The 26,542-nt window shown below is 65.4% G+C and overlaps 3 protein-coding genes across 5 annotated transcripts; 2 read left to right on the top strand and 1 right to left on the bottom strand.

Annotated features, from left to right (window-relative positions):
* The first annotated feature begins 319 nt into the window (after positions 1 to 319).
* On the top strand, positions 320 to 3,228 carry OCEL1 (occludin/ELL domain containing 1). Of its 3 annotated transcripts, none has more exons than XM_054050356.1 (5): positions 320 to 852; positions 1,318 to 1,406; positions 1,601 to 1,914; positions 2,031 to 2,178; positions 2,964 to 3,228. In XM_054050356.1, exons 1-5 carry the CDS (start codon positions 459 to 461, stop codon positions 3,081 to 3,083), a joined length of 1,065 nt encoding a protein of 354 aa, XP_053906331.1. In that variant the 5' UTR covers positions 320 to 458; the 3' UTR covers positions 3,084 to 3,228. The 3 variants fall into 3 exon arrangements, with proteins under 3 accessions (XP_053906331.1, XP_053906332.1, XP_053906330.1); XM_054050357.1 differs by having other exon boundaries at positions 2,089 to 2,178; positions 2,964 to 3,012; XM_054050355.1 differs by lacking the exon at positions 2,964 to 3,228 and having other exon boundaries at positions 2,031 to 2,930.
* Positions 3,229 to 4,840: 1,612 nt separating this feature from the next.
* OCLN (occludin) lies at positions 4,841 to 13,725 on the top strand. The gene is made up of 9 exons (XM_054050541.1): positions 4,841 to 4,928; positions 6,189 to 6,234; positions 6,606 to 7,343; positions 8,634 to 8,792; positions 11,313 to 11,476; positions 12,100 to 12,282; positions 12,359 to 12,530; positions 13,155 to 13,196; positions 13,356 to 13,725. The coding sequence occupies exons 3-9, from the start codon at positions 6,645 to 6,647 to the stop codon at positions 13,455 to 13,457; spliced, it is 1,521 nt and encodes a 506-aa protein (XP_053906516.1). The 5' UTR covers positions 4,841 to 4,928; positions 6,189 to 6,234; positions 6,606 to 6,644; the 3' UTR covers positions 13,458 to 13,725.
* Positions 13,726 to 15,351: 1,626 nt separating this feature from the next.
* NR2F6 (nuclear receptor subfamily 2 group F member 6) lies at positions 15,352 to 23,249 on the bottom strand. Its single transcript, XM_054050458.1, has 4 exons — positions 22,608 to 23,249; positions 18,599 to 18,693; positions 16,738 to 17,262; positions 15,352 to 16,206 (listed from the first exon to the last, which is right to left on the bottom strand). The coding sequence occupies exons 1-4, from the start codon at positions 22,847 to 22,849 to the stop codon at positions 15,932 to 15,934; spliced, it is 1,137 nt and encodes a 378-aa protein (XP_053906433.1). The 5' UTR covers positions 22,850 to 23,249; the 3' UTR covers positions 15,352 to 15,931.
* Positions 23,250 to 26,542: the final 3,293 nt, after the last annotated feature.

Genomic DNA, 26,542 nt, shown 5'->3' with positions numbered 1-26,542 from the left:
CGTTGCTCTCTGCAATAGGGGGGGCCGATGGCGTTTTGGGGGGGTCAGGGGGGATCTTTGCAGCCCCCCCCCGCTGCAGGGGCTCCCCCCCCAGTCCAGGGAGGCTGAAATGGGGGCTCTGACCCCTCTGGGGGGCACAGAGAGGGGTGGGCGATCGCAGCCCCCCCAACACTGGGGGCAGGTCTGGGGGTTCAGTGGATGGGGGGGGGGGACTGCATCAGGTGCTCAGCACCAACGCTTTGTGCAGTGCAAACCGGTGCAGGATGCGGCCGTGCCAGCGCACCCAGGGTCCCACGTAGAGCCCTGGGGTGTGGGTGCTGCTCAGCACCAACCCCTGGCACAGCCCAAACCAGTGCCTGGTGCAGGATGCGGCCATCCTAGAGTCCCATACAGAGCCCTGGGACACGCGTGCTGCTCAGCACCAACCCTCTGCGCAGCCTTTTGGTGCCTGGTGCAGGATGCGGCCATCCCAGAGTACCCAGGGATGTGGGTGCTGCTCAGCACCAACCCCTGGCACAGCCCAAACCGGTGCAGGTGCAGGATGCGGCTGTGTCAGGGTACCCAGGCTGCCTGTTCGGAGCCCCGGGATGTGGGTGCTGCTCAGCACCAGTCCCTCACAAAGCCCAAACCCATACAGGGGCAGGATGCGACCCTCAATGGCCACCGAGCAGGACGGAGCCTGGGGAGGGCAGGGGCCGCATCCTGCCCACGCGGGGCCCCGTGCTGCGCTGCGGGGCGGTGCGTTGCTGTTAATGTTTAACCGCCGGTGCCTGCCGCGGGCAGCGGTGCCCGTCAGCCGTGGGCAGCGGCGGCCGAGGGACGTGCGGCTGCGTCCCACCATGAGACGGGCAGGTAACGCTGGCATGGGGGGACACGAATCCAACAGCATCCGTGGGTCCTCGGTGGTGGTGGGGACACGGCGCTGGGGTGACACAACGGGGGTGGGGGACACACGTCCAGCAACTTCCGCGGGTCCGTGGTGGAGCGGACAGCCAGCAGCCGTGCAGGGGGACACAGTGCAGGGGGGACACAACTTGCCCACTCGCCCATGGGCCACGATGGGGTGGCAGCACTGGGCCTTGCGCCAGGAGGAGGTGACAGCGGGGAGGGGACAGCAGGGGGGGGCGTTGCTGATGGGTCCCCAAGTCGGTGGCCATCCTCACCAAGCGATGGGAAGGAAGGCAGCTCAGGGCCAGGCTCCACATGTGCCCCGTGGAGGAAACTGAGGCACACAGAGATGGCGGGGAACACCGTCCCCGTGTCACCTCGCTGTGGGGTTCGCTCCTGTCCCCACTCATCTCGATGCGTCTCCTCCAGTGGGGCTCAGCCCGGAGGTGGGGAAGCGAAGCAGCCGCCGGACGCACCCGAGGGACCCCCACCACCCCAAAGCTGCTGGGAGCCCACGGGTACGGAGCCGGGGGTGGGGGTGCTGAGCCCCCAGGCTGGGCTGGAGGCATTCGGCCCCACTTTGCCTCCATGAAGTCCTCGCTGGGGGTCGGGGGTGCCCACCTTGCTCCCCACGCGCCCCCGCGGGCTGTGCCGTGGCCCCCTCGGCGCACGTAGCCGCCCTCATCTTCCTCACCTCCGCTCTGCCTGGCAGCTCCCTGCCCCTCCGGGCGTGGAGGCGCGAGGCGGCCTGGAAGCACCAGGAGGTCCCTGGAAGCCCCATCACCGGGACCATCACCAGGTGGTCCCCCCCGTGCCCCCCGGTACAGCACAGGGGCCGCACAGCCTCACGCCCCTCCCGAAGGCTCCACCGGCGCGAGCCCGGCGCGTCGTCTTTGAGGACGAGGTGATGCCACCAGGGAGACCCCCATGGAGGATCCCCCCAACCAAGGATGGGAAGAAGCTGGGGTTCAGGTCCATTCCCCCTAGGTTGGGTCCCCGGCCACGCGCTGTCCCGGACTATGTGGTGTAAATGACTCCCATGGGTGGCGTGGGGACCCGTGACGCCCGACAGAGTGAGACCTCCCTGCCCGGGAGAAGGTCACCCTCGCGCACCCTGAGCTTCCCACCTCGCCATGGTGCAGGAAGTACCCAGAGATCCAGAGCCCCCGGCAGCGCGAGGGCTACAAGGGTGTCTTCCAGGACCAGCTGGCGGAGTACACGGAGCTGCTCGGGGAGGTCCGCGCTGCATGGTGGAGGCGTGGGGAGCTGGAGGTGGCCGCGCGCAGGACGGTGGGTCCCTTGGGTTGGACTTGCTTAGACATTAGGAAGGAATTCTTCATGCTAAGGAGCCCCTGGCCCAGAGTGCCCAGAGCAGCGGTGCTGCCCCATCCCTGGAGGGGTTCCAGGCCAGGTTGGATGGGGCTCGGAGCCCCTGATCCAGTGGGAGGTGTCCCTGCCCATGGCAGGGGGTGGGACTGGATGGGCTTTGAGGTCCCTTCCAACCCAAACCATTCCAACCTTATAACCATTTCAACTTCCAACCCAAACCATCTTGGAAGTCTTTTCCAACCTTAATGACTCCACTTTCGGTGGTCGCCCTGTGCGTTGGGTGTGATGACTTGGCCGGTCTCTGCAGGGACTGAGGGTGAGCCTGGGGGGGCTGCACTGGGTAGAGGTGACCGGGAGGACATGTGGACACCGGGGTTCCCGCACCGCGAGCCGTGCTCCAAGGCATCCAGCAGCTGCTGGAAGATTAATGAGCAGCAGCATTTCTGGGCTACACCCGCGGCCAAGTTTTCACGGCGTGGCACTGCGGGGAGGCCGCCTGCCCCGGAGCCCCCCCGGCCTGTGAGGTGCCTCGTTAGGGCTGTGCTGGGCCGGGCTGAGCCCCAGGGAGTCCTCGTGGCCTTCAGGGCGGCCACTGGTGGGAGGACGCGAGGAAGAAGAGGGTGAGGGCTCAGCACGTGCAACCTGTGCTGGGGAGCGGGGAGGTGCCCGTGCCGCCCCCCCAGTGCTTTGCACCCAGCGCGGGGGTCCCTCCTGCTGAGCACAGCCCCGCTCTTCCCTGTGGGCAGGATTTGGCCCTCCTGGCAAAGCAGCAGCGCTGCCGGTACCTGAAGAAGAAGCTGACGCACATCAAGGCGCGGATCCAAGAGTTCGACCGCGCCGTCCACCGCTGCGCCGTCTACTTCTGAGCCTGCGCACCGACGGACCGTGACCCGGGGGGAGGCACGGAGCACCCCAGGGGGTGGGGAGGGGGCGCACCCACTGCCCACCCCCTCACTGAGCACCCCCAACCCACTGCACCCCCCAACCCACTGCACCCCCACACCCATCGCACCCCCCAACCCATCGCACCCCCCAACCCACTGCACCCCCACACCCATCGCACCCCTGAACCCACTGCACCCCTGAACCCACTGCACCCCCGAACCCATCGCACCCCCCCAACCCATCGCACCCCTCCACTCATTGCAGCCCCTATTGAAACCTCCACCCATGACACTCACCCATCGCACACACCCATTATACTCTCCACCCATCACACCCCCACCCATCGCACCCCCCACCCATTGCACCCCCCCACCCCTCACACCCCCCACATTGCACCCCCCCACCCATTGCACCCCCCCACCCCTCACACCCCCCACATTGCACCCCCCCACCCATCGCACCCCCCCACCCATTGCACCCCCCCACCCATCGCACCCCCATCCATTGCAACCCCCACCTATCGCACCCCCTCACCCATTGCACCCCTCCACTCACTGCAATCCCCCATTGCATCCCCCATCGCCCCCCCCCCCAACTGACAGCCACCCCACAGGCTCCCAGCGCTGCAGGTTTTGGGGTCCCCTGAGCGCTCTGTGCACCCCAGATCCCCCCCAGGTGCTGGGTGGGACCCCGCTTTGCTCCGAGAGGACTAGGGGGGACCCCCCCGTTGTGGGGACCCCCCCGGGGCAGAAGAACTGCCCACAACCAGGGTTAATAAAACACAGCCATGATTTTTTTTTGGGGGGGTGCCTTAATGTACATCCTGGGGGCACCTGCAGGACTGGGGGCAGCGGGTAAATGCCCCCCCCCACCTGTGGGACTCCCCCCTCATCACAAGGAATACAATGTGGGGGGAACGGGGGGGGGGCAGAGCAGAGCCCCCACGCCAAAGCCTGGGGGTATCCTGGGGCTTTGCCAGAGCCCCCCCCCAGAGCAGAGCTCCCCCCCAACTCCAAGCTCTCCCAGAGGTGCCCTGCCCCCCAGCTCTGGTCTCCCTCGGTGTGTCCCCCCAACACCCCTATCCACTCTCCCTCGGTGCCCCCCCCCCAGCTCCGAGCTCCTGCGGACGCCCCCCCCAACTCCCCTGGGGTCCCCCCCAGCTGCTCCAGTCTCCCTTGGTGCTCCCCTCCCCCAGCTCCAGGCTCCCCCAGGAATGGCCCCCCCCCCCCAGCTCGGGGCTCCCCCTGTCCCTCCCCTTCTCCCCCAGGGGAGGACAGCTCGAGGCTCCTCCAGAGGTGCCCCCCCTCTTCCAGCTCCCCCTGTTCCCGCCCCCCCTCCTCTGAGCTCTCCCCAGGGGTGCCCCCCCCCCAGCTCGGGGCTCCTCCAGAGCTGCCCCCCATCCCCCCCCGGGGTCCCCCTGTTCCCCCCCTTCTCCCCCAGGAGTGCCCCCCCCCAGCTTGGGGCTCCTCCAGAGGTGCCCCCCCTCTTCCAGCTCCCCCTGTTCCCCCCCTCCTCTGAGCTCTCCCCAGGGGTGCTCCCCCCCAGCTCGGGGCTCCCCCTGTTCCCCCCCCGGGGTGCTGCCCCCTCCCCCCCTTCCCCCCCCCCCAGCTCGGGGCTCTCCCTGTTCCCTCTCCCGGGTGCTGCCCCCCCCCCCCCACCCCACCCCGTTCACTTTAACCCCTTCCCTCCCGTCCCGCCCCGCAGCCGGGGGCGGCCCCGCTCTCCCCCCTCCCCGGAGGCGGTCCCGGCCCCGCCGCTCCGGTGGCCGCAGCGCCCGCACGGCTGCCATTTTAACGGGAACAAAGAGGAGGCGGAGGAACGGGCAGGTGAGCGGGGCTGCGGCACCGGGACCGGCACCGGGGGGACCGGGGGGGGCACCGGCGAAACCCGCCCTGCACGGGGAGCGTCCTGCACCCCCCCCCCCCCCCCCGGCACCGGGAACCCCCGGGAACTCACCGGGACCCGAGCCTCCCGGCACCGGGAACCCCCGGGACCCCCGCGGGCACTGAGATCCCCGTCGGGACCGGGGACACCACGGGCACCGGGACTCACCGGCACCGGGACCCCCACGAGCACTGGGATCCCTACCGGGACCGGGGACCCCACGGGCAACGAAGACCCATCAGTACCGGGCACCTCACCGGCACCGGGGACCCCACCGGTACCAGAGACTCCCACCGGCACCGAGATCCTCGCCGCTACCGGGGACCCCACGGGCACCGAGACCCCTACCGAAACCTGGGACCCCACCGGTACCGGGGGTCCACTGGTACCGGGGTCCCCACGGGCACTGAGACCCCTACCGGGACCTGGGTCCCCACCGGCACCGAGTTCCCACGGGCACCGAGGTCCCCACCAGTACCGAGGGCTCCCCGGGGTCCCCCCTGGCGCCGGGGTCCCGGTTGGCCCCGGGGTCCCCACGCGTGCCAGGCTCCCTCACCGGCACGGGGGTCCCCCCTGGCCCCGTGGGTCCCCGCTGGGTCCCCTGCAGTCCCGCCCCCCCCAGCATTGGGGCTCCGGTGCTGCACCCCGGTAGGTGGAAGGGGAGGGGCAGAGCCTCTGCGGGGGGAGCGGGGTGGGGGTCCCTCTGCCCCCCCGGTGCCCCCCAACACGGGCAAGGGACCCCAGAGCCCCCAGTCCCGCGTCTCCCTACCTGCACCGGGGTGTCCGGTGTCACCGCACCCCAATAACTGCTCCCGGAGCCCCAACCAGCCCCGCTCCGAGAGAGGACCCCGTCACGGCCGTAGCTCGGGGGGTCCTCAGTGGGGGAGAGGGGGTCAGGCTGTGGCCCTGGGGGTTAATCTGTCGGGGATCGCTGGTGTTGGGGCAATTGGATCCCCGGGGGCACCTCTGGGACAACACCTGCACCCCCAGTCAAGGGCTGCCACCCCCCAGACCACCCAACCCCGGGGGCCTGATCCTGCCCCCTGATCCCGGGCGCCGCCTGGGTTGCGTTTCCCATGAGGGTTCAGCTTCCCCTGCGCTGCTCCCCATGTTTTGATAAACCCCAACTTTTGAAACCAATTTTTTCCCAGGCTCCTAATGTGCCCTGTGTCGTTGTTATTATTCTTTTTTTTTTAATCCAGCCAGATCTGCTTACGGAGAAACCCTCGGCGTTAGCGCCTGCCTCGGGTAAGAGCTTTTCTGCTTTAATTAGAATTTAGACAATCCCGTGCGTTCAGGCGGTGTCGGGCGGTTGGGGGGCGTGGGGCAGCTGGTGTCTCGCATGTGGGGCAGAGCTGGGGTGCGCCGTGGCCGCGTTTGCCACGAGATGCTGAGTGAGTCACTCCTCCGTGTGCCTCAGTTTCCCCATGAGGTGACTCGGATGTGTTGGGCATGGGCGGGCGGTTGTTGACGGTGCCGTCAGGTTGGTGACGGGGACCAAAGTCCCTGCTGGGTGTGCGGAGAGGGAGAAACCCAGCAGTGCTGCCTCACACGGCCGCAGCGCCGGTGCTGGCACCTGCCAGTGCACGACCAGCTCTGACAGCTCCATCGATCTCCAGGCTTTCCACCACCGCCCACCTGCGCTGGACACCTCTACCATGTTCGTCAAGAAGTCCTACGACAGCCCCCCCACGGGCTACGGTCCCCCCACAACCTATGGCCCCGCCATGGGCGATTACGGCTACGACTACGGCGCTCGCTCGCCGCCACCGGGCTCCTACTACATCGAGGACGTGCCACAGCACTTCTACAAGTGGACCTCGCCACCCGGCGTGGTGAGGATCCTGGAGGCCATCGTCGTCCTGCTCTGCATTGCCATCTTCGCCTGCGTCGCCTCCACCCTGGCCTGGGAATACGGCTACGGCTTTGCGGGGGGTTACGGCAATGGGCTGGGGGGCTACTATGGCTCCGGCTACTACGGCAGCGGGTTGAGTTATGGTTACGGCTACGGGAGCTACTACGGTGGGGTCACCAACCCGCGGGCGGCCAACGGCTTCATGATGGCCATGGCGGTGCTCTGCTTCCTGGCGCAGCTGGGGCTCTTTGTCACCAGCATCAGCAAATCTCGCAGCTCTCGCTCCCGACGCTTCTACCTGGTGGTCATCGTGGTCTGCGCCGTGCTGGCCTTCGTCATGCTCATCGCTTCCATCGTCTACGTCGTGGGCGTCAACCCTCAGGCGCAGATGTCCGGCAGTTACTACTACAACCCCTTGCTGACCATGTGCAGCCAGGTCTACAGCGGCGGCACCTACATAAGCCAGTACATCTACCACTACTGCACCGTGGACCCCCAAGAGGTGAGGGGGACCCCCAATTCCAGCCAGACCCCACCTTCTTATTGCCAAACTGGCGGTGCAGACCCCTTGCTGTGCTTCAAACCTGACGCTGGGCAAGGGCAGAGCGTTGGTGACCGCACGTCCTGCCCTCGGGAGGGGTTCCTGGCCAGCCCAGGGGTTTCCCCTCTGTCTTTAATGTTCCTGGTGGTACCGGTTGTGGTTTCGCGGTTGCGGGTTGGGGGCTGCTGGCGCTGGATCCCAGCCCGGTTGTTTGCTGGGTGAGCTGGGGCTGCTGGAGGAACCAGGGCGAGCCGGCTGCCTGCGCCGCGGAGTTTCGGGGAGGGGATGGGCTGTCGTCGCCGCACAGAGCCAGTATCTGGCACTTTGGTCTCCCCAGTCATAAATGGGGTGCGTGTGCCAGGATGGGTGCAAGGTCAGGGTGACGGCTCTCCCCAAGCACCCGTGATGCTGCCAACCCAGTTTAGGAGCCCGGTTGGGGTCAGTGGGGCAGCGAGGACCTTCCAACCCAAGTTCATCAGCCCCGGTTTCGGCTGGGGCTGGCGGGGATCCTGCGTGGCGCATGGGTAGGACGGGTGCTGCCGGTTCTCATCCAGCTGGGCTGGCTGTGCCGCATTCCTGCGCCCTGAGCAGGGGGAGGGAGCTGCTCTGCTCCATGCAGAGGCCAAGTGTGGCCTCATCCATCCTCACCCGGCCCCGGCCTCGGTGCTGCTGTGGGGGTCTGACTCGTGGGAAACCCCCAGGCAGGGACCCGGCTGCACAGCGTGGGCTCGTGGCTGAGCTGGCAGTGGGGTCCAGGTGCTGCACAGATTCCAGAGGGAGCCAGGGAGATTCAGATTGAATCTCAGGAAAGTATTCCTCACCGTGAGGGTGGGGAGGCACTTGGGTTGCCCTGAGAAGTGGTGGCTGCCCCATCCCTGGAGGGGTTCCAGGCCAGGTTGGATGGGGCTTGGAGCAACCGCATCCAGTGGGAGGTGTCCCTGCCTACGGGACTGGATGATTTTTAAGGTTCCTTCCAACCCAAACCATTCCATGATTGTATGAAACTGTCCTGCCCCCCAGAATCACCCCCTTTTGTTGTTTGAGTGGCCCCAAAAGCTCTTGAACCCCTGATGAGCTCCATCCCAACGGCCTGGGCATGGGGGGCCGTGTCCCTCTCCTCCTGCGTGGTGGGTGAGTCTGACCTCAGGAACATTTGCTCAGCCCCAGAGGGATGAGGGGGATCTGTGGGATGGGGTCTTTGCAGCCTTGTGGGACTCCCACCCTGAGAGCCCCCTCCCTCCACCCCTCCAGGCCGTGGCGATCGTCTGCGGGTTCCTCATCGTCATTCTGCTCTGCCTCATCTGCTTCTTCGCTCACAAGACGCGCAGCAAGATCTGGAAGTACGGGAAACAGAACATCTACTGGGACAAGGTGCCGGTGGTCCAGGAAGGGCCCAACGTGGAGGAGTGGGTGAGTCTGGGGGGTTCTTCCCCCTCCTGCCCTTTCCCAGTGGGGCTGATGTTGGGATGTGCTGGCGCAAGGACCGAGGGGCACCGGGGCTGTGCCAAGCCTGTGCCATTCCCCTTTCCCACCCTGGCCAAGGTTGTGTGCCAGAAGCCGCGTTCTGCCTGGCTTGTGCCGCCCCGGTGCCCGGCTCGGCGTGTTTGCCTCCAGCAGCACGCGGCTCCCGGGGCGCGGTGTTATCGCCGCCGGTGCGATGCCGTACCCGGCGCTCGCCAGGTCCCTCCTTGGCACCCTGTGTTTTTTTTCCGAGCCGGTACCGATCTTCGGCAACGCGAGGCTTTGCCAGGCTGCCGGGCTGGGCAAACTGGTCTCAACCTCCTTGAAAGACAAACAGGGTGGGATCTGATGGGCCGAGCGCCAGGAGCACAGCGCCGCGGCCGCAGGCCCTGTCCGCTGGGCTCGCCCCGTGCTCGGGGACGCTGGCTGCGCCACGCTGCCCGTCAACGCGTTTGGTTTCAGTCTCGGCAATGATTAACTCGTCTCCGTGGGGCTGTGCCACCCTGCTGCTGCCGCAACCAAACCGGCACCGTTCCGGCTTGGGATGAGGCTGTGTGCCTTGGGTTGGGGGTGCCGGGAAGCCCCCGCTGCAGCTCGGCGCCCGTGGCTCTGGGGAGATGCCGGTACCAGCCTGGCCCCACCATGTCCCGGGATGTGCCCCGTCCTGTCCTCGCTCTGCAGCTCCCCGAGCCAGGGTGTCCGCAGGAGTCGCTGCCCGGGGAGGCTGCAGCATCCCATGGGATGTGGCTCTCGGGGTGCTGCCAGGCCCTGGCTGACGAGGGGCTCCCCAACCCCCCAGGGGAGCTGAGGCAACCAGGACCCCACCGTGTGTGCTGTCTCTGTCACCATCCCCATCCCTGTGGGACCGGGGCAACCTGGGGTGCTCAGGCACTGGGGTACCCACCAGAGCTCGAGGTGAAGGTGTTTATCTCAAAGCTTCAGACAGAGCTGAGAGAGTTGGGGTTGTTCAGCCTGGAGAAGAAAAGGCTCCAGGGAGACCTTAGAGGAGCTTCCAGTGCCTGAAGGCGCTACAAGAAAGCTGGGGAGAAGCTCTGGATCAGGGAGGGCAGGGATGGGATGATGGGCAAGGGTTTGAAGCCGAAAGAGGGGAGATTGAGATGAGATCTTAGGCAGAAATGTTTTGATGTGAGGCTGGGGAGGCCCTGGCCCAGGGTGCCCAGAGCAGTGGTGGCTGCCCCATCCCTGGAGGGGTTCCAGGCCAGGTTGGATGGGGTTTGGAGCCCCTGATCCAGTGGGAGGTGTCCCTGCCCATGGCAGGGGATGGGACTGGATGGTTCCATGCAATCCCAGAGTCGAGCGCCCGGAAGCTCGGCTCTGCTCCGCGCCCGTGTCCCCACGCCTCGCTCTGTGAGGAGCTCTAATATTTATTTTTCATTTTGCTTTACCTTTGTTCTGCTTTATTTATTTTCCTTACAAGTCCCTCCCTGGCAAAGCATTTCCTGCTCCGCTGGGGGCCGGGACGGCAGGGCCTGGGTCCCCTCCCCTCCCCTTTGGAGGTCCCCACTGTCCCAGCCGGGTGGGCTCACCCAGCAGTGACACATCCAGAGGGGATGAGGGGTCTGAAACCCTTCCAAGACATCTCGTTCCCTGTTTATGGTCAGGACCGAGATAAATGAGTGACCTTCGAGCGGGCGTGAGCTGTCTCTGTCCTGGCGCGGCACGGGGACGTGGCTGTCCCCACGCCGGTGGCCATCTCGCCTGGTGGAACGGGAGCAGGAGTGGCCCCCAATTAACAGTGTCTTCATTAATGGAGGGGAAAGTGCCGGAGGAAGTGTCTTCACCGGCCGGAGCTCCCAGCTGCCGTCCCCAGGGCCAGCATCCAGGTCCCGGACAGCTTCCGGCACAAACAACCCCCGGAGGCCAGGAAGGAAGGGGAAGGGACGGACGCACAGACGCCCACGTCCTCCTTGAGGAGCCCCATCTGTGCCGGGGGGCAGCGAGGGTCCAGGGAGAGGGGATGCTGGACGGGGCGAGCATTCAGCCCCCGGCAAAGCCTGGGGGTGTCACCTCGGGGGCACAGAGCGGCGTCCCAGGACCCCCTTGAGCTGTGTCCATCTGTGCTGGTCTCCTGATGGGACCTCTGTGGTGGCTCCGTGTGTGGTGGCATTATCCCCTGCACCACTGGGATCCATGGATCCTTCTCCGGGGCACATCCTGCAGCCTCTCCCCTCGCCCCTGGGGCTGCCCCATGCCTCGCACCCCCATGCCCGGCACCCCGCTGCTCTCTGTGGCCGTGCGGGACGCCCTGCTCCAGCTCTGCTGGGTCTCCTCCCCCTGCCTGTCCCTATCCTGGACCCCACACCGGATTGCAGCGGCTGCTCCGAGGTTTCTCCAGGCCCATGAGATGGGGACCAGCGTCCGTCCCCGCGTGCCTGGGGCCATGGGCCGTGCCCCGCTCGAGTGTCCCCGCGGTCCCAGCGCACGGCTGAGCGCCTCTCTCTGCTCCAGGTGAAGAACGTGGCGGATGGGGCCAGTGTGCACGACGAGACGGCCACGCTCGCCTACTCGGAGAAGCCGATGAGCCCCACTGCCGCGCCGCCCTACAGCCCCCCCGCCTACAGCTCCCCCCCACCGAACGGGTATTATCCCTCCGGGACCTACAGCAGCCGGGGGTGAGTGCCCGGGCAGCGCGCGGGTCAGAGAATGGCTTGGTTGGAAAAGCCCTTTGAGCTCGTTGAGTCCAACCATTCCTGTCCACCACTAAACCAGATCCCTGAGCACCTCATCTGTCCGGCTTTTAAACCCCGCCGGGGATGGGGACTCCACCATCTCCCTGGACAGCCTCTGCCAGGCTCTGGGAACCCTCTTGGTGAAGGGATTTTTCCCAATATCCAATCTAATCCTCCCCTGGCGCAATTTGAGGCCGTGTCCTCTTGTCCTGTCCCCTGTCCCTTGGGAGAAGAGCCCAGCACCCACCTGGCTCCAACCTCCTTTCCAGGAGCTGCAGAGAGCGATGAGGTCTCCCCTCAGCCTCCTCTTCTCCAGACCAAACAGCCCCAGGACCCTCACCCGCTCCCAGAACCGCTCTTCTCCAGCCCCTTCCCCTTCTTTGGATGTGCTCCAGCCCCTTCATGTCTTTCTTGGAGTGAGGGGCCACAAACTGAGTCCCGGATTCCAGATGCAGCCTCACCAAGGGGCACGATCCCTTCCCTGCTCCTGCTGTCCCTCCTGGATGGGAGGGATTGGGGGGTTCGGGACACCCCTATTCCCGCTCACCAAGCTTTCTCCCTCGTAGTGACCAGCCGGACCGGGCGCTCAGCCCTGCAGAAGAGAAGGTGAGGGAGCAGCCCACCAGGCCCCCTGCTCGCCGTGGCCGCAGACGCCGGCGCAACCCGGAGCTGGATGAGTCGCAGTATGAGACCGACTACACCACAGCTGTGGAGTCCAGTGACGAGCGGGACCAGGACCAGTGGGCCAGGTGAGGGGGCACCTCTGGGAGCCCCCCTGCGCCCCGAGCCACCCCTCTGGGACTTGACCCGGCTCCTCTCCCGCAGCCTCTACCCTCCCATCACGTCGGACGGCACCCGCCAGAAGTACAAGCAGGAGTTCGATGTGGATCTGAAGCGCTACAAACAGCTCTGCGCCGAGATGGACGGCATCAGCGACCGCCTCAACCAGCTCAGCAAACAGCTCGACAGCATCTCCGAGGACAGCCCCCAGTACCAGGTCAGTGCTCTCTGGGAGTCACTGGGATGCTGTGGGGCCACCAGGACACTGATGGGCATCAGGGATGGATGCTGTGGAGCATCTCAGGTGCTGTGGGGCATTAGGGAGAGATGATGTGTGGCCTCAGGATGCTGCATGGCATCAAGGATGCTGCACGGCATCACAGATGCATGCTCTGGGTCTTGGGGGTGGATGTTGTGGAGCATCAGGATGCTGCAGGGCATCATGGATGGATCCTGTGGAGTATCTGGGATGCTACAGGACCTTGGAATTGAATGCCGTGGGCCATCAGGGTGCTGCAGGGCATCAGGGATGGATGCTGCAAGGCCTTGGGATGCTGCGGGGCATCAGAGGTGGGGGTTGTGAGACATGGGGAGGGTGGGGAGCATCTGGGATGAATGCTGCAAGGCCTCGGGGTGATGTGGGGTGTTTGGGGATTGGTGCTCCAGCTCCTGGGGATGGGTGCTGTCAAGCATTGGGATGCTGCAGGGCTCCAAATGCTGTGGGGCCTCAGGGAAGCTGCAGGGTGCAGGTCACTGCTTGTCCCCCATGGGACACCCCCCGGCAGCCCCCGGCCGTGGTGCCAGCCCGTTGTCACCCCCTTGCCGTCCATTCCCTTCGCAGGATGTCGCAGAGGAGTACAACAGGCTGAAGGACCTCAAGCGGGTGAGTGGGCACAGCGCAGCCGGTCTCTGATTCCAGCGAAAATGGGGCTGGGATGGTGCGATGCAGCTGGGGGGGGAGTGGAAACAGTGCCCCCCGGGCGGGCTGCAGCCCCCTCCCCACAGCCTACGCCCCTAAGGCTGGTCCTGTGCTGCCTTTCAGAGCCCTGGCTACCAAACGAAGAAGCTGGAGACCAAAACCCTGCGCAACAAACTCTTCCACATCAAGCGGATGGTGAGCGACTATGACAAGGTGCGGGGGTAGCCTGTGCCCCCCTCCCCTTCAGGATGGGCGCGAGGGACCCCCCCTCCCCACCCACCCCTTCCAAAGACTTTGGTGCATTTTGTATAAAGCCCCCAAACCCACGATTCGGAGCCACTCCACGAGGTCAGTGCCAAGGGCGCGGGGCTGGAGGCAGCTGAGGGAGCGAGGTGCTCCCCTTGTACCCCCCTTGTGCCTTGCAACCTCTCCCGCTGCTGTGAATAGATTTGGGGAGGGTCTGCAGCCCCTGCCGGCACCGTGGTCGTGGTTCCAAAGCATGACTGCAGCCCGGGACCAGCAGGGATGTGAAACCAGGGCAGGATGGGGCACAGCATCCCTCAGCTGATGGGGGGCAGAGCCCTACATGTCCCCCCAAATCCCCCCAGGAGCAGGGGTTGATATTTTATAAGGAACTGGCTAAAACTGTGTATTTTTTTTAAATAAATAAACTGTAGCTATTGATTTTAAATCTGTGCCGGTGTGAAAGGGGCAGCAGAGTGGATTCATAGAATGGTTTGGGCTGGAAGGGACCTCAAAGCCCATCCACCTCCACCCCCTGCTATGGGCAGGGACACCTCCCACTGGATCAGGGGCTCCAAGCCCCATCCGACCTGACCCTGAACCCCCGGGGCAGCCCCACATCCTTGCCCCAGGCTGCAGCAGCCCCTGTGCTGCCCAAACCCCACATCGGGACCCCCTGCATCCCCTACCAAGGCTGGTCCAGCCACTGGTGCCATCCAGACACATCCGTATCCCACCCATGCATGACACTTGACTCCCAGCTCCTTCATGATGGAGGGACCCTGAAAAACCTCCACACCTTGGGAAGGGACCCAAAAACTGCCCCACCTTAAGGGAGGGAGCCCAAAGCTGCCCCACCTCGCTCCCCAAAGACCAGGTACAAACCTCTGTGTTGCCTCCTGCTCCCGTTCGTGCCACTGATCCAGTTCTCCCCCAGCAGGATTTATCCCTGTGCTGAAAAACACCACGCAGCACCCCAAAATCCTTAGGATTTTCCCCAAATCATCCAATTTTAGGCACCTTATTTTGTTGGGGACTATCTCCTACTCTGCTCCATCACCCTGGGATGGGGCTTCAGCATCGCTGCAGCATAAAACCCCTTTTTCCCCGCTCCCAGTAGATCCCCAGCGTTTTAAGAAACATCTTTTTATTGACTTAATTTCTTTAGTATCATCGAACGAGGATTATATTTTCAGAGAATCAATCTAAATGACAAAATCCCCCGGGCTAATCCTGCCTCCGTCTGGTTTGCACGGTGGATACCCCTGAGAAGCAGAACCTGGGGGGACATCCTGTGGATTTTCGTCCCGCCAGCACAGATCAAAGACCACGGGGCGTCCCCCATCCCTCCAAAGTGGCTCTGTCCCCCCGCAAGGATCCTTTGGCGCAGCCCTGGGAGATAAGGACCCCCCCATCCAGCAGCATCACCCCTTTCCACCCAGCTTTTGGTCCCCCTCAAAGTCTTCCTCTCCCCTAGAACTGGATTAAAAACCAGAGTGAGGCACAGGAACGTAGCGAGCGTGGGCAGGGGGGATGCTGGTACCCCTTTTCCCCAGGGTGGGAGCTGGATTCAGCCCTGAGGGGGGGTCAAAGTACCAAACGAGGCAGTGGGGAAGGGCTGGGTGCTGTGCAGCACCCAAAAAGGACCCTTTGGTTTGCACCGTGCGTGGTGCACGGTTGGCTCCCATCTCTCCCTTGTGCCCCCATCCTCTCCTCTGTCCCCCCCCAGTCCCCCCTGTCCCCCCCCGTGCCCCGACAGTGGAGAAGCTTCAGTGGAAAGTGCAGGGGGGTCTGGAACCAGGCATGGAGGAACCCGGTCCCCAAAAAGGAGCTGCTCCCAGCTCAGCGCTTCAGTCCTTGAGGCTGGATACGGCCCAGAGGCACCCACTGGGCGGGGCACAGAGGGGCTTGAAAATGACACTTTTTCCATGATTTTCAGGATGGGGGGGGTCAGAGGCAGGGGTCCCACAGCAGGACCTTGCTGGGGGCAGCTCTGTGCAGTCAGGGCACCCCAGCCCAGCCCGTTCCACCTCCCATTGCCTCCTCTCATCTGAAATCCAGACTTGAGGGGGCTGCCGGAGGCTTGTGTCCCCCTCCCCAGGCTCCAGCCCCCCCTCCCCAGGCTCCAGCCCCCCTCCCACACCGAGGCAGTGCGAGGGGATGCTCCGAGGTGCCCAGGGAGGGAGCAGGGGGGCTGGTGAGCTTTGCTTCAGGGAGTATGGAAGAGTTTGGTGTCCAACAGCAGCGGCACAGGACCTTCAGGTTTAGAAGGACAATGCTGTGCCTCCGTTGCTTTCAAGGGGAGAAGCGCCCACGGCTGTAGCAGACGTGTAGCTATGAGACGGCTGAGGGCCAGCACAGTTCGGGGTTCCCCAGGAGCTGGGGGTGTGGGAGCGAATCCGGGTCCGGCTTTCGGGGGTCCCTGGGGCATCCCCCGGTGGGAGAGGCTCTGTCCCCTACTGCCCCGTCCCGTAGGGCCAGTTGAAGGTGCTCCCAGACAGCAGCATGTCCCTGATTAGTGTTTCGATGGGCGTCTTCCCCACCAGCCTCATGAAAAAGAGTTGGGAGATGAGGGCGGCCGGCACGGCCCGGAGAGCCGGCAGCCGCAGCAGGAGCCGCCCGAAGCGCTGGGGCTGCGAGGGGTACTGCGAGCGCACGTACTCGGTGAGGGCCACCTGCGCCTTCTCCTGCAAGCTCTCCACGTGTGCCGGGTCCGAGAGGCCGCAGGCATCTGCGAGAAGGATGGGATGGAGAAGGGTCAGGGGTTGGAGCCCCCACGATATTGCCAGTGAGCCCCACAGCCCCGCTTCCCCACCCGCTGCCGCGGCTGCGCTCCTGCCTGGATGCTCTCCTCACCAAAATAGGGGATGCAACCGGCTAGAGCATGGAGCAAGAGCTTGGACTGCTCCGGCTGCATCCCTGTGAGGACAGGCCAAGCGCCTCTGTTGCACGGGATAAGCATGGATGGACCAAGGACGGGATTCCCTAACTCATCCCATGCACGGGGGGCTTTGTGTCACTGCAGATCTCATTCCCATCACCCCAGGGAAGCTCAGCCCTGTGCCCAGATGGCCAAGCCAGGATGCTGCAAAGCATGGTAGAGAGGCACCAGGGCACAAGGACTCTCTGCCTCCACCCCAAGAGCCACACGCTGCTCTCCAGACCCCAAAACCCCAAGGAAAAGGGGAGCAGATGCTACCTGGGCACTCACATCTCCGTGGGGTGGAGATGGGGCCAAAGCCCGGTTGCGACACCAACCTACCTGGCGTGAAGAGCGCGATGGCTTTGAGGCAGCTGTACTCAGCCGAGTCCACTTGGAGCCGGTTGAGCTTCTCCACCTGATCCTGGAAGATGCGAATCTGGTCCATGAAGGAGACAACGCGGTCGGCCGACATGGGGGAGGCGTGGAAACCAGCGGCAGCCAGCAGCGGGGCCATGTGCAGCGGCAACGCCGACTGCGCCGCGTTGAGGACGAAGAGCTCGCTCCAGCTGAGCCGTAGCAGGGCTACTTGGTCAGAGACGGGCAGCTCGGGGAAGAAGGGGATGTTGCGGGCCCATTCCACTGTGCTGAAGAGGAGGCGGGCGGCCAGCTCGCAGATGTTGTCGATGCCCATGACGCTGCCCTGCTGCGCGTACTGCGAGCCGTAGCGGGCGGCGGGGTAGGGCTCAGCCCGCAGGAGCTGCGAGATGAGCTCCGACACCGGCTGCCCGTTGAAGTATTCCCCGCTGGGCATGGTGTTGGGGCTGGTGCTGGAGTGGGTGGGGGGGATCCGGCCCCGCTGCACAGCTGTGGGAAGAGAGGAGATGTCTGCTTGCTTCTGTATCCTCCCGCATCCCCCATCCCGCCCCGGGGGTTCCCTCTGCCCCACTCGGGGCGAAGAAGGATGGGGATGCTTCCCACCCACCCAGTATCCCAGCAGCCGCAGCAGGGCCAGATCCTGCCACCCCAGGGGAACAACGGGCGCATTTCAGGTGCTCGGGGAGAGGGAGGCGGTGCGCACCACCCACTGCGCCCGCCGGCGAGCTGCCTGCGAGAGCTACACTGATCTATTTAACACCCCAGTGATTCACCAGCAGCTCCAAGGCTGCCAGCGCCACGGCTTAGCCACGGCCTCCAACCAACAGCCGGGCTGGGGCAGCATCCACGCCACCTCCTCCTCCTCTGCAAGGACCTGGCACAGGAGCAGCCGCGGCTCTGGCCATGCCGTGCCACCCGCCGGCACCACGGCTGCAGCGGAGCAGGGCGATCGCTACCCAAGGTCATCGCATGGCAGCAATCATTTATTTGCAAATCAAATGTCCATCTTGGAAGCGTCGCTAACCCTGGGGCGCTCCCCTTTCTTAATTGCATTCAGGGAGAGCCATTTTTCAGCTTCCCCCCCCTCTCCCATTAGCGCCCACTATTTGCTCAGTCCCTAGTAATTAATTTATGGGCTGTTCATGAGCCACTTAAATGAGAGCTCTAAATCATGCTAAGTGGCAATAACGCCATCTCGACTCCTCTGGAAAGGAGGGAATTACTGTCCTGTTTCCAGTATCCTTCCCTCCTTGCTCCTCACATTGATGCCACCTTCACCCGTGCAGCCCGCGGCAGAGCGCCGGCATCCCCATCCCCACGGATCCAAATCCACAGGGATTGGAAATCTGGGGCTCAACCCTTCATCCCATTCACAGCAGCCTGGGAAGCATTTGGGGTTCACACCCACTGGGCGGTGGGGAGCAAGCTGAAAGCAGCTCAGGGATTCGCACGGCTCCGGTGGCGCCGGGAGCCCATCCCAGCCCGTGTCCGCGGCACCCAGGGCACCGGGGCGTCCCAGCTCCAGGTGTGTCACCTTATCAGCTCAAGGCTGCGGCTTTTCCAAACAAACACCACCTGTGCTGCCCGACCTGAGGGCGATTCAAGAAGAAAAAAGGCAAACAGGTTTGGTTTTTTTTGCTGCAAAGAGGGTTCCCGGAGAGGTGGAAGAGCGCACGGCTCCAGCGGGAGCAGAATGGACACTGGCAGCACCGGGAACACGGGAGCGGAGCCAGTGCTGGCAGAACCAGGAGCCCTCAGCCCTGGAGGGGTGGGATTCATGGAGACCCCTTGGGATCCTTCCCCATCCCCATGGTGTTGGTGTTACCTTCCTTCCTCATCCCCACGCGGAAACACTTCTTCAGGCGGCAGTACTGGCATTGGTTGCGGTGGTGCTGGTCGATCTGGCAGTCGCGGTTGGACCTGCGGGCAGGACCGGGAGGATTGAGGTGCCGGTGAGGAGCGAGGCGACGCTGCCGGGGGTCCCTGCTCCCCACCGAGCCGCTTGGCCACCCTCGGGCGAAGGCCCTTTGCCTCCGAGCGCGGCCCCCTCTGCGCTGGCCGTGGCTGTGCCAACGCCGGCCCCGCAGTTCCCAGGCGGCACTCAGATGCTATGGAAACAGAGCGATTTCCTTCAGCAGGGGCTGCCACTTCGTGCTGCCAGCGATGCCCACGGCCGCAGGAAAAACTGGAGAGACCCCCCCGGGTGCGGGGCTCCCATCCTCAAGGAGACGTAGGGATGGGTGCCAGGAGCGATGCCACGGGGTGCGGGACACAGGGGGCGAAGCGGCAGAGCAGCCTCCAGCCTCCTCCACAGAGGTGGCAGGAATTTTAGCCATTTCCTACGGTTGTGGGGCTGCCCCCGCGGCCCAAGCGCTGGCAGGGGTCCCCCCATGGTGGTGGCCACCACACCCTCCATGCTCTGGTCTGGCCTCAACCGGACCCTGTGAGCACAACAAAGCAAAATCCGGTGGTATATGCGGCCCCAGCCCCGGCGTGGGGTCTTCACGGGCTGAAGGGATGCTTTCCCCCCTCCCTGAGCATCCTCAGAGCCTTCCAGGGGGTCATAACCACCCCCCCAGCACCAAACACTGCCGCGGGCAAGGAGCCACAGGCACCGGGCAACCCCGCACCGTGGCATCGGCCACCACCAAAGCCCGCGCAACCTCTGCTCCTGTGGCATCACACACGCTGGGACACGCAGGATTCCTAAACGGCATCATTAGCACCCAAATCCCCATCCCTATTCCCCTGGGGACACCCACACTCCCAATGGGGCGCAGGGGGACGCATCCTGACCGACGGCTGCACGGCACACGGGGAGGAAAGGGGGTCCCCAGCAAAGCCGCGCTAAATTAAAGGCACATCAAGCAGGAGGCAGGCGTCCAGCAGCAGCTCGGCTCTGCCTGGGAATCCTGACACGAATCTCCTCATCCCTACACGACTCCAGAGGCGAGAGAGGCGAGGATTCCCGCCGCGCTCCAACCGGCATTAATTCACCCCGAACATCACCACTGCGCTTTAGCACATTTCAAACGTGTTGCTGATAAAAAAAAAAAAAAAGTTATCCCAGCCGAGAAGCGATAGCTAATCAAAACGTCACGTTACATCTTCATCAGCCGCCTGCGCCGCGGCAGGGGCAAAGCTGCCGGCGTTGCGGCCGTGGCAGGGGCTCGGCTGACCCTCACCGTGGCCTCGGGGCGCCGTCCCCAGCCCCAGGGAGACCCCCCCCCTAGACTCAGCTCAGCTCCTCCGAGCGAGTTTTCTCGACTGCCAGGGCTGCAGCGAGCGAGCTGGGAAACTGTGAGAAACACAAAAGGCGTATACTGTGCTAATTATGTAATTAGAACATGTAATTATTTAGTGCAAGAACTAAACTGAATCCAACTCACTTTTAATATTCAAATTAGAGCAATCTTGGCTCGATGCTGCTTTTGACTCCTTGAACAAAGCAGATGCCAGGGCTGCCGGGGGTGCATTGTTCCCGGCCCCTCCAACACTCGCTCCCTACTTGGAAAACCAACATTTTCCTATTGCACCGAACCGCTGCCTAGCACAAGGCAGGGGAAAAAACCAAAACAACCTAAATTGGGTGCCGGGATAACAGCGAGAAGCATAGGGTAATGAATCGGATGCTCATAGTCCGGAGGAAGCCCCTCCACAATCCACCCAAGCTGCGCCTGGGATGCAGAGTCCATCCCTCTCCCAGGGAGTCCCGATTTGGCCTTTCCTTTGTTCCAGGGAGCTGGAATCCCTCCCTGGCCATATGTATTCCTCATCTTCAAATCATTACTCGCCAGCAGCCGCTCCGCTGAGTCTGCTGGTCGGGTCCTGCGGATCGGATGGGGAAACTGAGGCAGGGCCAGGGGGATGCGAATGCTGCGTCTGCACACGCTGCATCGGCACACGCTGCGTCCACCCCGCAGGAAGGACCGGGGGCAACGGGAACCGAATTCTGCCCCACGCCGGCAGCTCCACGGCCACAAGCGGCTCGGCTGACGTCAGCCAGGACCCGGCAGCACCGGTGCCAGGAGCTGCTGGGAGAGAAGATGCTGCGCACGGGGGAGGGCGAATCTAGGCCGCCCAAACGAGAGCAAGGCAGCTCAGAGACGGCTCCTGCTGCGGGAGCGGGGCTGCCCCTGCCCTCCCCGCAGCGCCTCAGCACCACAAGATGAAGCTGGAAGCAGTCAGACCCCCTTGGGAGGTGAGGAAGCGGGGTGCAGAGGTGGGGCGCCCCACTCCCAGCCTGGTGCCCACAGCCAGGATGCAGATGCCACCCTCGCAGCACCCTCCTCCGTTCAGCAAACACTGCTGGAAGCGCTCGCACACGGATCCAGACCTGCGAGTGAACCCTCAACCCATTTACCCCTCCGGGAACAGCCCAGAGCTGGGGGGTCCCTCATATACGCAGACAGCTCGATGCTCGCTTTGAGCCCCCCAGCAATTCCAGAGTCATCTGCAGCTCCCAACTTCACAGGGGTCGTATCCTGCTCCCGCTGCTGGGCCTGGACCAGGCACGGGCCGCAGCCCCTCTCCCTGGCATCTCGCAGCTCACCGGGCTGGTGACACCTCCGGTTAAAATTATCCTCGCTGCAGCACCGGTGCCTTCTCCGGGCAGAGCGGCCGCATCCAAAGTGACTCACGGCCCCGGCGCGGGCGCAGGAATCACCTGCAACGGCAATTAATGCCGGAGCAGAGCCAGGCGATGGCGAGGAACCGGACAGTGTCTGCGCCCCACGGCACAGGGCGGGGGGACCCCCATCCCGCTGCGAGCAGAGGGGGTGCAGAGGGGGCAGCGGCAGCCGCAGCAGGGCCAGCGCGGGGCCACTGCAGAGCCGCCTGGGGAGCCACAGCGGGGGCCACGCTGGCAGCTGACACTACACCGGGTCCCCAACACCCCCACAGTCCCCTCCAGTCCCCCCCAAGTCCCAGGAAGGGCCTCCCCAGCGCTGCAGCCCCGGCGCGGGGGCCGCTGCAGAGCCAGGCCGGGGCGCCACAGCGGGGGCCACCCCTGCGGCTGCACCCGTGCCAGGTGTCCGCCACCCCGAGACCCCCCCCAGTCCCTCCCATTGTTCCCAGGGAGGGATCCCGTGCTGCAGCCCCGGCACGGCCAGCGCGGGGGACACTGCAGAGCCACGCTGGGGGCCACCAGGGGCCCCCCTTGGAGCTGACACCATACCAGGTCCCCAGCACCCTTGGGGTCCCCCCCAGTCCCCCCTACTGGTCCCAGGTAGGGATCCCAGTGCCTCCTTAGCGCTGCAGGGCCGGCGCGGGGGCTACTGCAGAGCCACACTGGGGGCCACCAGGGGCCACCCTTGGAGCTGACACCCTACTAGGTCCCCAGCACCCCTGGGGTCCCCCCAGCACCCCATACTGGTGCCAGGTAGGGATCCCGGTGCCTCCTTAGCGCTGCAGCCCCGGCAGGGCCGGCGCGGGGGCTACTGCAGAGCCACAGCGGGGCCACCCTTGGAGCTGCAACCATACCAGGTCCCCAGCACCCCTGGGGTCCCCCCAGTCGCCCCCACTGGTCCCAGGTAGGGACCCCGTGCTGCACAAGGGGACCCCATTAGTGCTGCAGCCCTGGCACGGCCAGCGCAGGGGCCACTGCAGAGCCACGCTGGGGAGCCACACCGGGGACCACCGGGGGCCACCCTTGGAGCTGACACCCTACCAGGTCCCCAGCACCCCTGGGGTCCCCCCAGTCGCCCCTACTGGTCCCTGGTACAGACCCCGGTGCCTCCTTAGCGCAGCAGGGCCGGCGCGGGGGCTGCAGCAGAGCCACAGCGGGGCCACCCTTGGAGCTCCAACCACGCCACGTCCACCGCTCCAAGCCCTACCTGCAGGTGTAGCTGAGGTTCCTGCGGATGCTGCGCTTGAAGAAGCTCTTGCAGCCCTCGCAGGTGAAGACCCCGTAGTGCTTCCCACTGGATTTGTCGCCGCACACCACGCAGTCCACGGCCGCCGCTGCCCGCTCCTCCTCGCCGTGTTCCGCGTCGCTGCCACCGCCCGCTGGGCTCGACGCCTCCTCGCCGCCACCGCCGCCGTTGGGCTCGCCCCAGCCACCGGCCACCATGGCCATGGCTCAGCACCGGGCTCAGAACCGGCCCCGCCGCTGCATGGAGCGATGCCCGATGCCTCCCAGAACGAGTCCAGCAAGTTTGGGTTTTGTTCTTGGGTTTGTTTTTTTTTTTTTGGAGGGGGTTCCTTTTTCCTTTGGGGGGCGGCAGCCGTTTTGGTGATTTTTTAGAAGGTTTTTGGTTGTTTTATACCCCCTCCTCTTCTCCCTCCTCTGTTTCACCTCTGCTCCAAGGGGTCCCTTCTCTACCCAAGGGGGTTCGTCCTCTATCCAAGGGCTCTCTCCTCTACTCGAGGACTCTCCCCTCTACCCAAAGGGCTCTACCCAAGGAGGGGGGAACCCCCCTTCTTATCAAAGGGTCCCTCCTCTACCCCAGGCCCCCTCCCCTGCCCAAAGGGTCCTTCTCCTCCACCCCGGGGGCCCCTCGCCTCCACCCCAAGCCCCCCCCTCTACACAAGGGGTCCCCCCTTTACCCAAGGGGTCCCTCTTTACCCAAGAGGTCCCTCCCCCTCCACTCTAGGGGTCCCCTCTCTACCCCAGGGTCCCTCTCCTCTACCCCAGCCCCCCCCCTGCCCCGTCCCAAAGGGGTCCCTCCTCTACCCCAGGGGTCTCCTCTTTACCCAAGGGGTGTCCCCCCACCTCTGCTCTAGGGATCCCCCCCTTTACCCCAGACCCCTTCTCCTCTACCCCAGCCCCCCCCCTTCCACCAAAGGGGTCCCTCCTCTACCCAAGGGGTCCCCGCTTTTACCCAAGAGGTCCCTCTCCTCTGCCCTAGGAGCCCCCCCCCCGCCTGTCCCGGGGTCCCCCCTTCCCCGTTACCGGGGGGGCCCCGCGGTAACTGTGCGGGGCTCGGCGCGGGGCATCCCCCCTCCCCGCGGGGCACGGCGGCCGCTGCCCCGGTGGCTGCTCCGCTCCGGCGGGGAGGAAGAAGAGGAGGAGGAGGATGGTGTGCAGGCGCCCGGGGCCCCGCCGCTGCCCGGTGCCGGTGCCGGTGCGGCGGGACCCGCTCCGCCCGAGCCCCCGGGGCTCTCCCCGCCTCCCGCGAAAGAGCAAAGTTCAGCCGCTGCCGCGGTGGCCGCCCTGGATGCTCCTCCCCGTCCTCCTCCCCTTCCGCTCGCCCGCCCCGCGGGTCCTGCCCCGCACCCGGCCCCGCCGCACCGGGCACTGACCCCCCCGCACCCCAGCACCGCCCCCCATCGCCCCAACATCGCCCCACCACCAACACCCATCACACCCCATCAACCCCCATCGCCCCCCCTCCATCACTTCCGAACCCAGCAACGGGCACTGACCCCCCCGCACCCCAGCACCGCCCCCCATCGCCCCAACATCGCCCCACCACCAACACCCATCACACCCCATCAACCCCCCATCGCCCCCCATCATCCCCCCTCCATCACTCCCGAACCCAGCAACGGGCACTGACCCCCCCCCCCCATCACCGCCCCCCATCACCCCCCCATCACCCCCCATCACCCCTCATCACCCCCCCCATCGCCCCTCATCACCCCCCCATCAACCCCCATCACCCCCCATCGCCCCCCATCGCCCCCCATCATCCCCCCTCCATCACTCCTGAACCCAGCAACGGGCACTGACCCCCCCCGCACCCCCAGCACCACCCCCCAGCACCCCCCATCACCCCCTTATCACCCCCATCACCCCCCATCGCCCCCCATCGCCCCCCATCACCCCCCCTCCATCACTCCCGAACCCAGCACCGGGCACTGACCCCCCCCCCAGCACCCCCCCATTCGCCCCCATCACCCCCTCATCACCCCCCCCAGCACCCCCACCATCACCAGCCCCGGACCTGCACCCTCCCATCACCCCCAGACCCGCACTGGGCACTGCCCCCCAACCCCTGACCCACTGCCCCCCATCACCCCCAGCCCTTCCTCCAGCACCCCTGCCACCCCTGCTGAGCTGGGTTTGGGGGGGAACAGGCAGGCAGCCCCCCAACCCCAAACTGGGTCACCCCCGCGCCTGCACCGAGCAGGGTTTTGGGGGGGAATCAGACAGGGTTTGGGGTCGGGAGGGAGCAGGCAGGGTTTGGGGGGGCAGCAGGCAGGGTTTGGGGTTCAGGGGGAGCAGGCAGGGTTTGGGGGGGAGCAGATAGGGTTTGAGGGGGGCAGCAGACAGGGTTTGGGGTTCAGAGGGAGCAGGCGCGTGCAGGGCGATGCCGTGGCCTGGCATGGCCACTGGAGGTGGCCCCCCCGATGAAGAGCCCTTCCCTTGCCCCGGGAGCCCATGACAGCAAACGGCACTGGGAGCCCAGAGCCCCGGTCCGTGTCCCCATCGCCCCACCGAGCGCCCCCCAAGCTGTGGGGTGCGACACGGGGCAGATTCGCCACCACGTGCTGCCCTTTGGGGACGCGATGGAGCCGGTGGTTTGGCTCCTGGAGGCGGCTGGCGGTGGCCCCTCTGGTGAAGAGCCCTTTGCTCGCCACGGGAGCCGCTTACGGCCGCCGGCCGTGTCCCCGTCGCCCCACCGAGCGCCCCCCAAGCTGTGGGGTGCGACGCGGGGCAGATTCGCTGCCCGCGGGGACGCGTGGCGGCGCGTTGGGGGCTGCGGGGGCCACGCGGCGAGGATGGGAAGCGATCCCTGGCGCCTGGCCCGTGGCCAAGGCGATGCCGGCGTGGCCGAGCCCCTCGTCATCCCCACAGCCCCGCCGGGAGCTTTAATTACCGCAAGCGGCACGAGGCCGTGGCGGCGTCTCACGCCGGGCACGAGGGCTGCGGGTGAGCCACGGGGGGACACGGGGGGTCCCTTGGGGGCCATCGCGCTGCGCGGCCCCTGGGATGGGGCGAAGGGCGGGATGTGGCCCCGCAGCCCTGTAAAGTCCCCTTGTAATGTGGTTATTCAAGTCGGACACGCTGGAGCTCATGGGCCCTGCGAGGAGCAGGCCGGGGTGCGCGGCGCCCGCCCGCTGCTGCCCTCGTTAATCGTTAACGAAGAAATAAACTGCGCGGAAAGGTGCTTGACCCGGGAGCAGCCCCGCGATAGCGCCCTGCCGTCGCCTTTCACCCGGGGCCAAACTCTCCTCCCGGCCGAGCCGCAGCGGTGTCTCCCCGGTGCCTTTCACCTTGACTTGGGGGGCAAAGTCTGTCGGGCAGGGCACGGGGCTGGGTGACCCCCCAAACCCCCGTGTGCCACCAGGGCTGCCCCGCGGGGGACCCCTCGCCGTGGTCCGGGCCTCAGCCAGGCGAGGATGCCGGTGCCATGCGGAGCAGCCGGCGATGCCCGCGCTCCGGGGTCAGGCTCGGCCCAAGCGTTGCCCGGACGTTTGCCGCGCGCTGCCATCCTCGGCATTCCCAGCCCGCGTTAGGGGCGAGGGGAAAGCAAAATGAGCTGCATATAAAGCACCCAGCGATGCACCGAGCCCGGGGTGAGGCGGAGGGGGATGGATTACAGCTCTGGCCATAAATAAAACCTCCATTTCCTCCTGCCTGGAGAGATCTCCGCTCCCCAGGTACCTCACACCGGCAGAAGCCGATGCCGCGGGGTTGCCGTGGTTGGCAAGCAACGCCTGGCAGGGAAGGAGCGGGGTCCCCATCCGGGCAGGGGTCACCCCCACCTGCAGCCACCCCGCGCCTCCTTTCTCTTCTGTCAGGCTGTGATTTATGGCCCTTTCCCTGCCGCTCCCCGCCTCCTCGCCCCCTGCAAAAAATAATAATCCAGGAACAAAGGAGGAA

Source organism: Cuculus canorus, chromosome 27 (assembly GCF_017976375.1).
Source record: "Cuculus canorus isolate bCucCan1 chromosome 27, bCucCan1.pri, whole genome shotgun sequence".
Classification (NCBI taxonomy): domain Eukaryota; kingdom Metazoa; phylum Chordata; class Aves; order Cuculiformes; family Cuculidae; genus Cuculus; species Cuculus canorus.
This window is presented reverse-complemented; position numbering and strand designations above follow the sequence as displayed.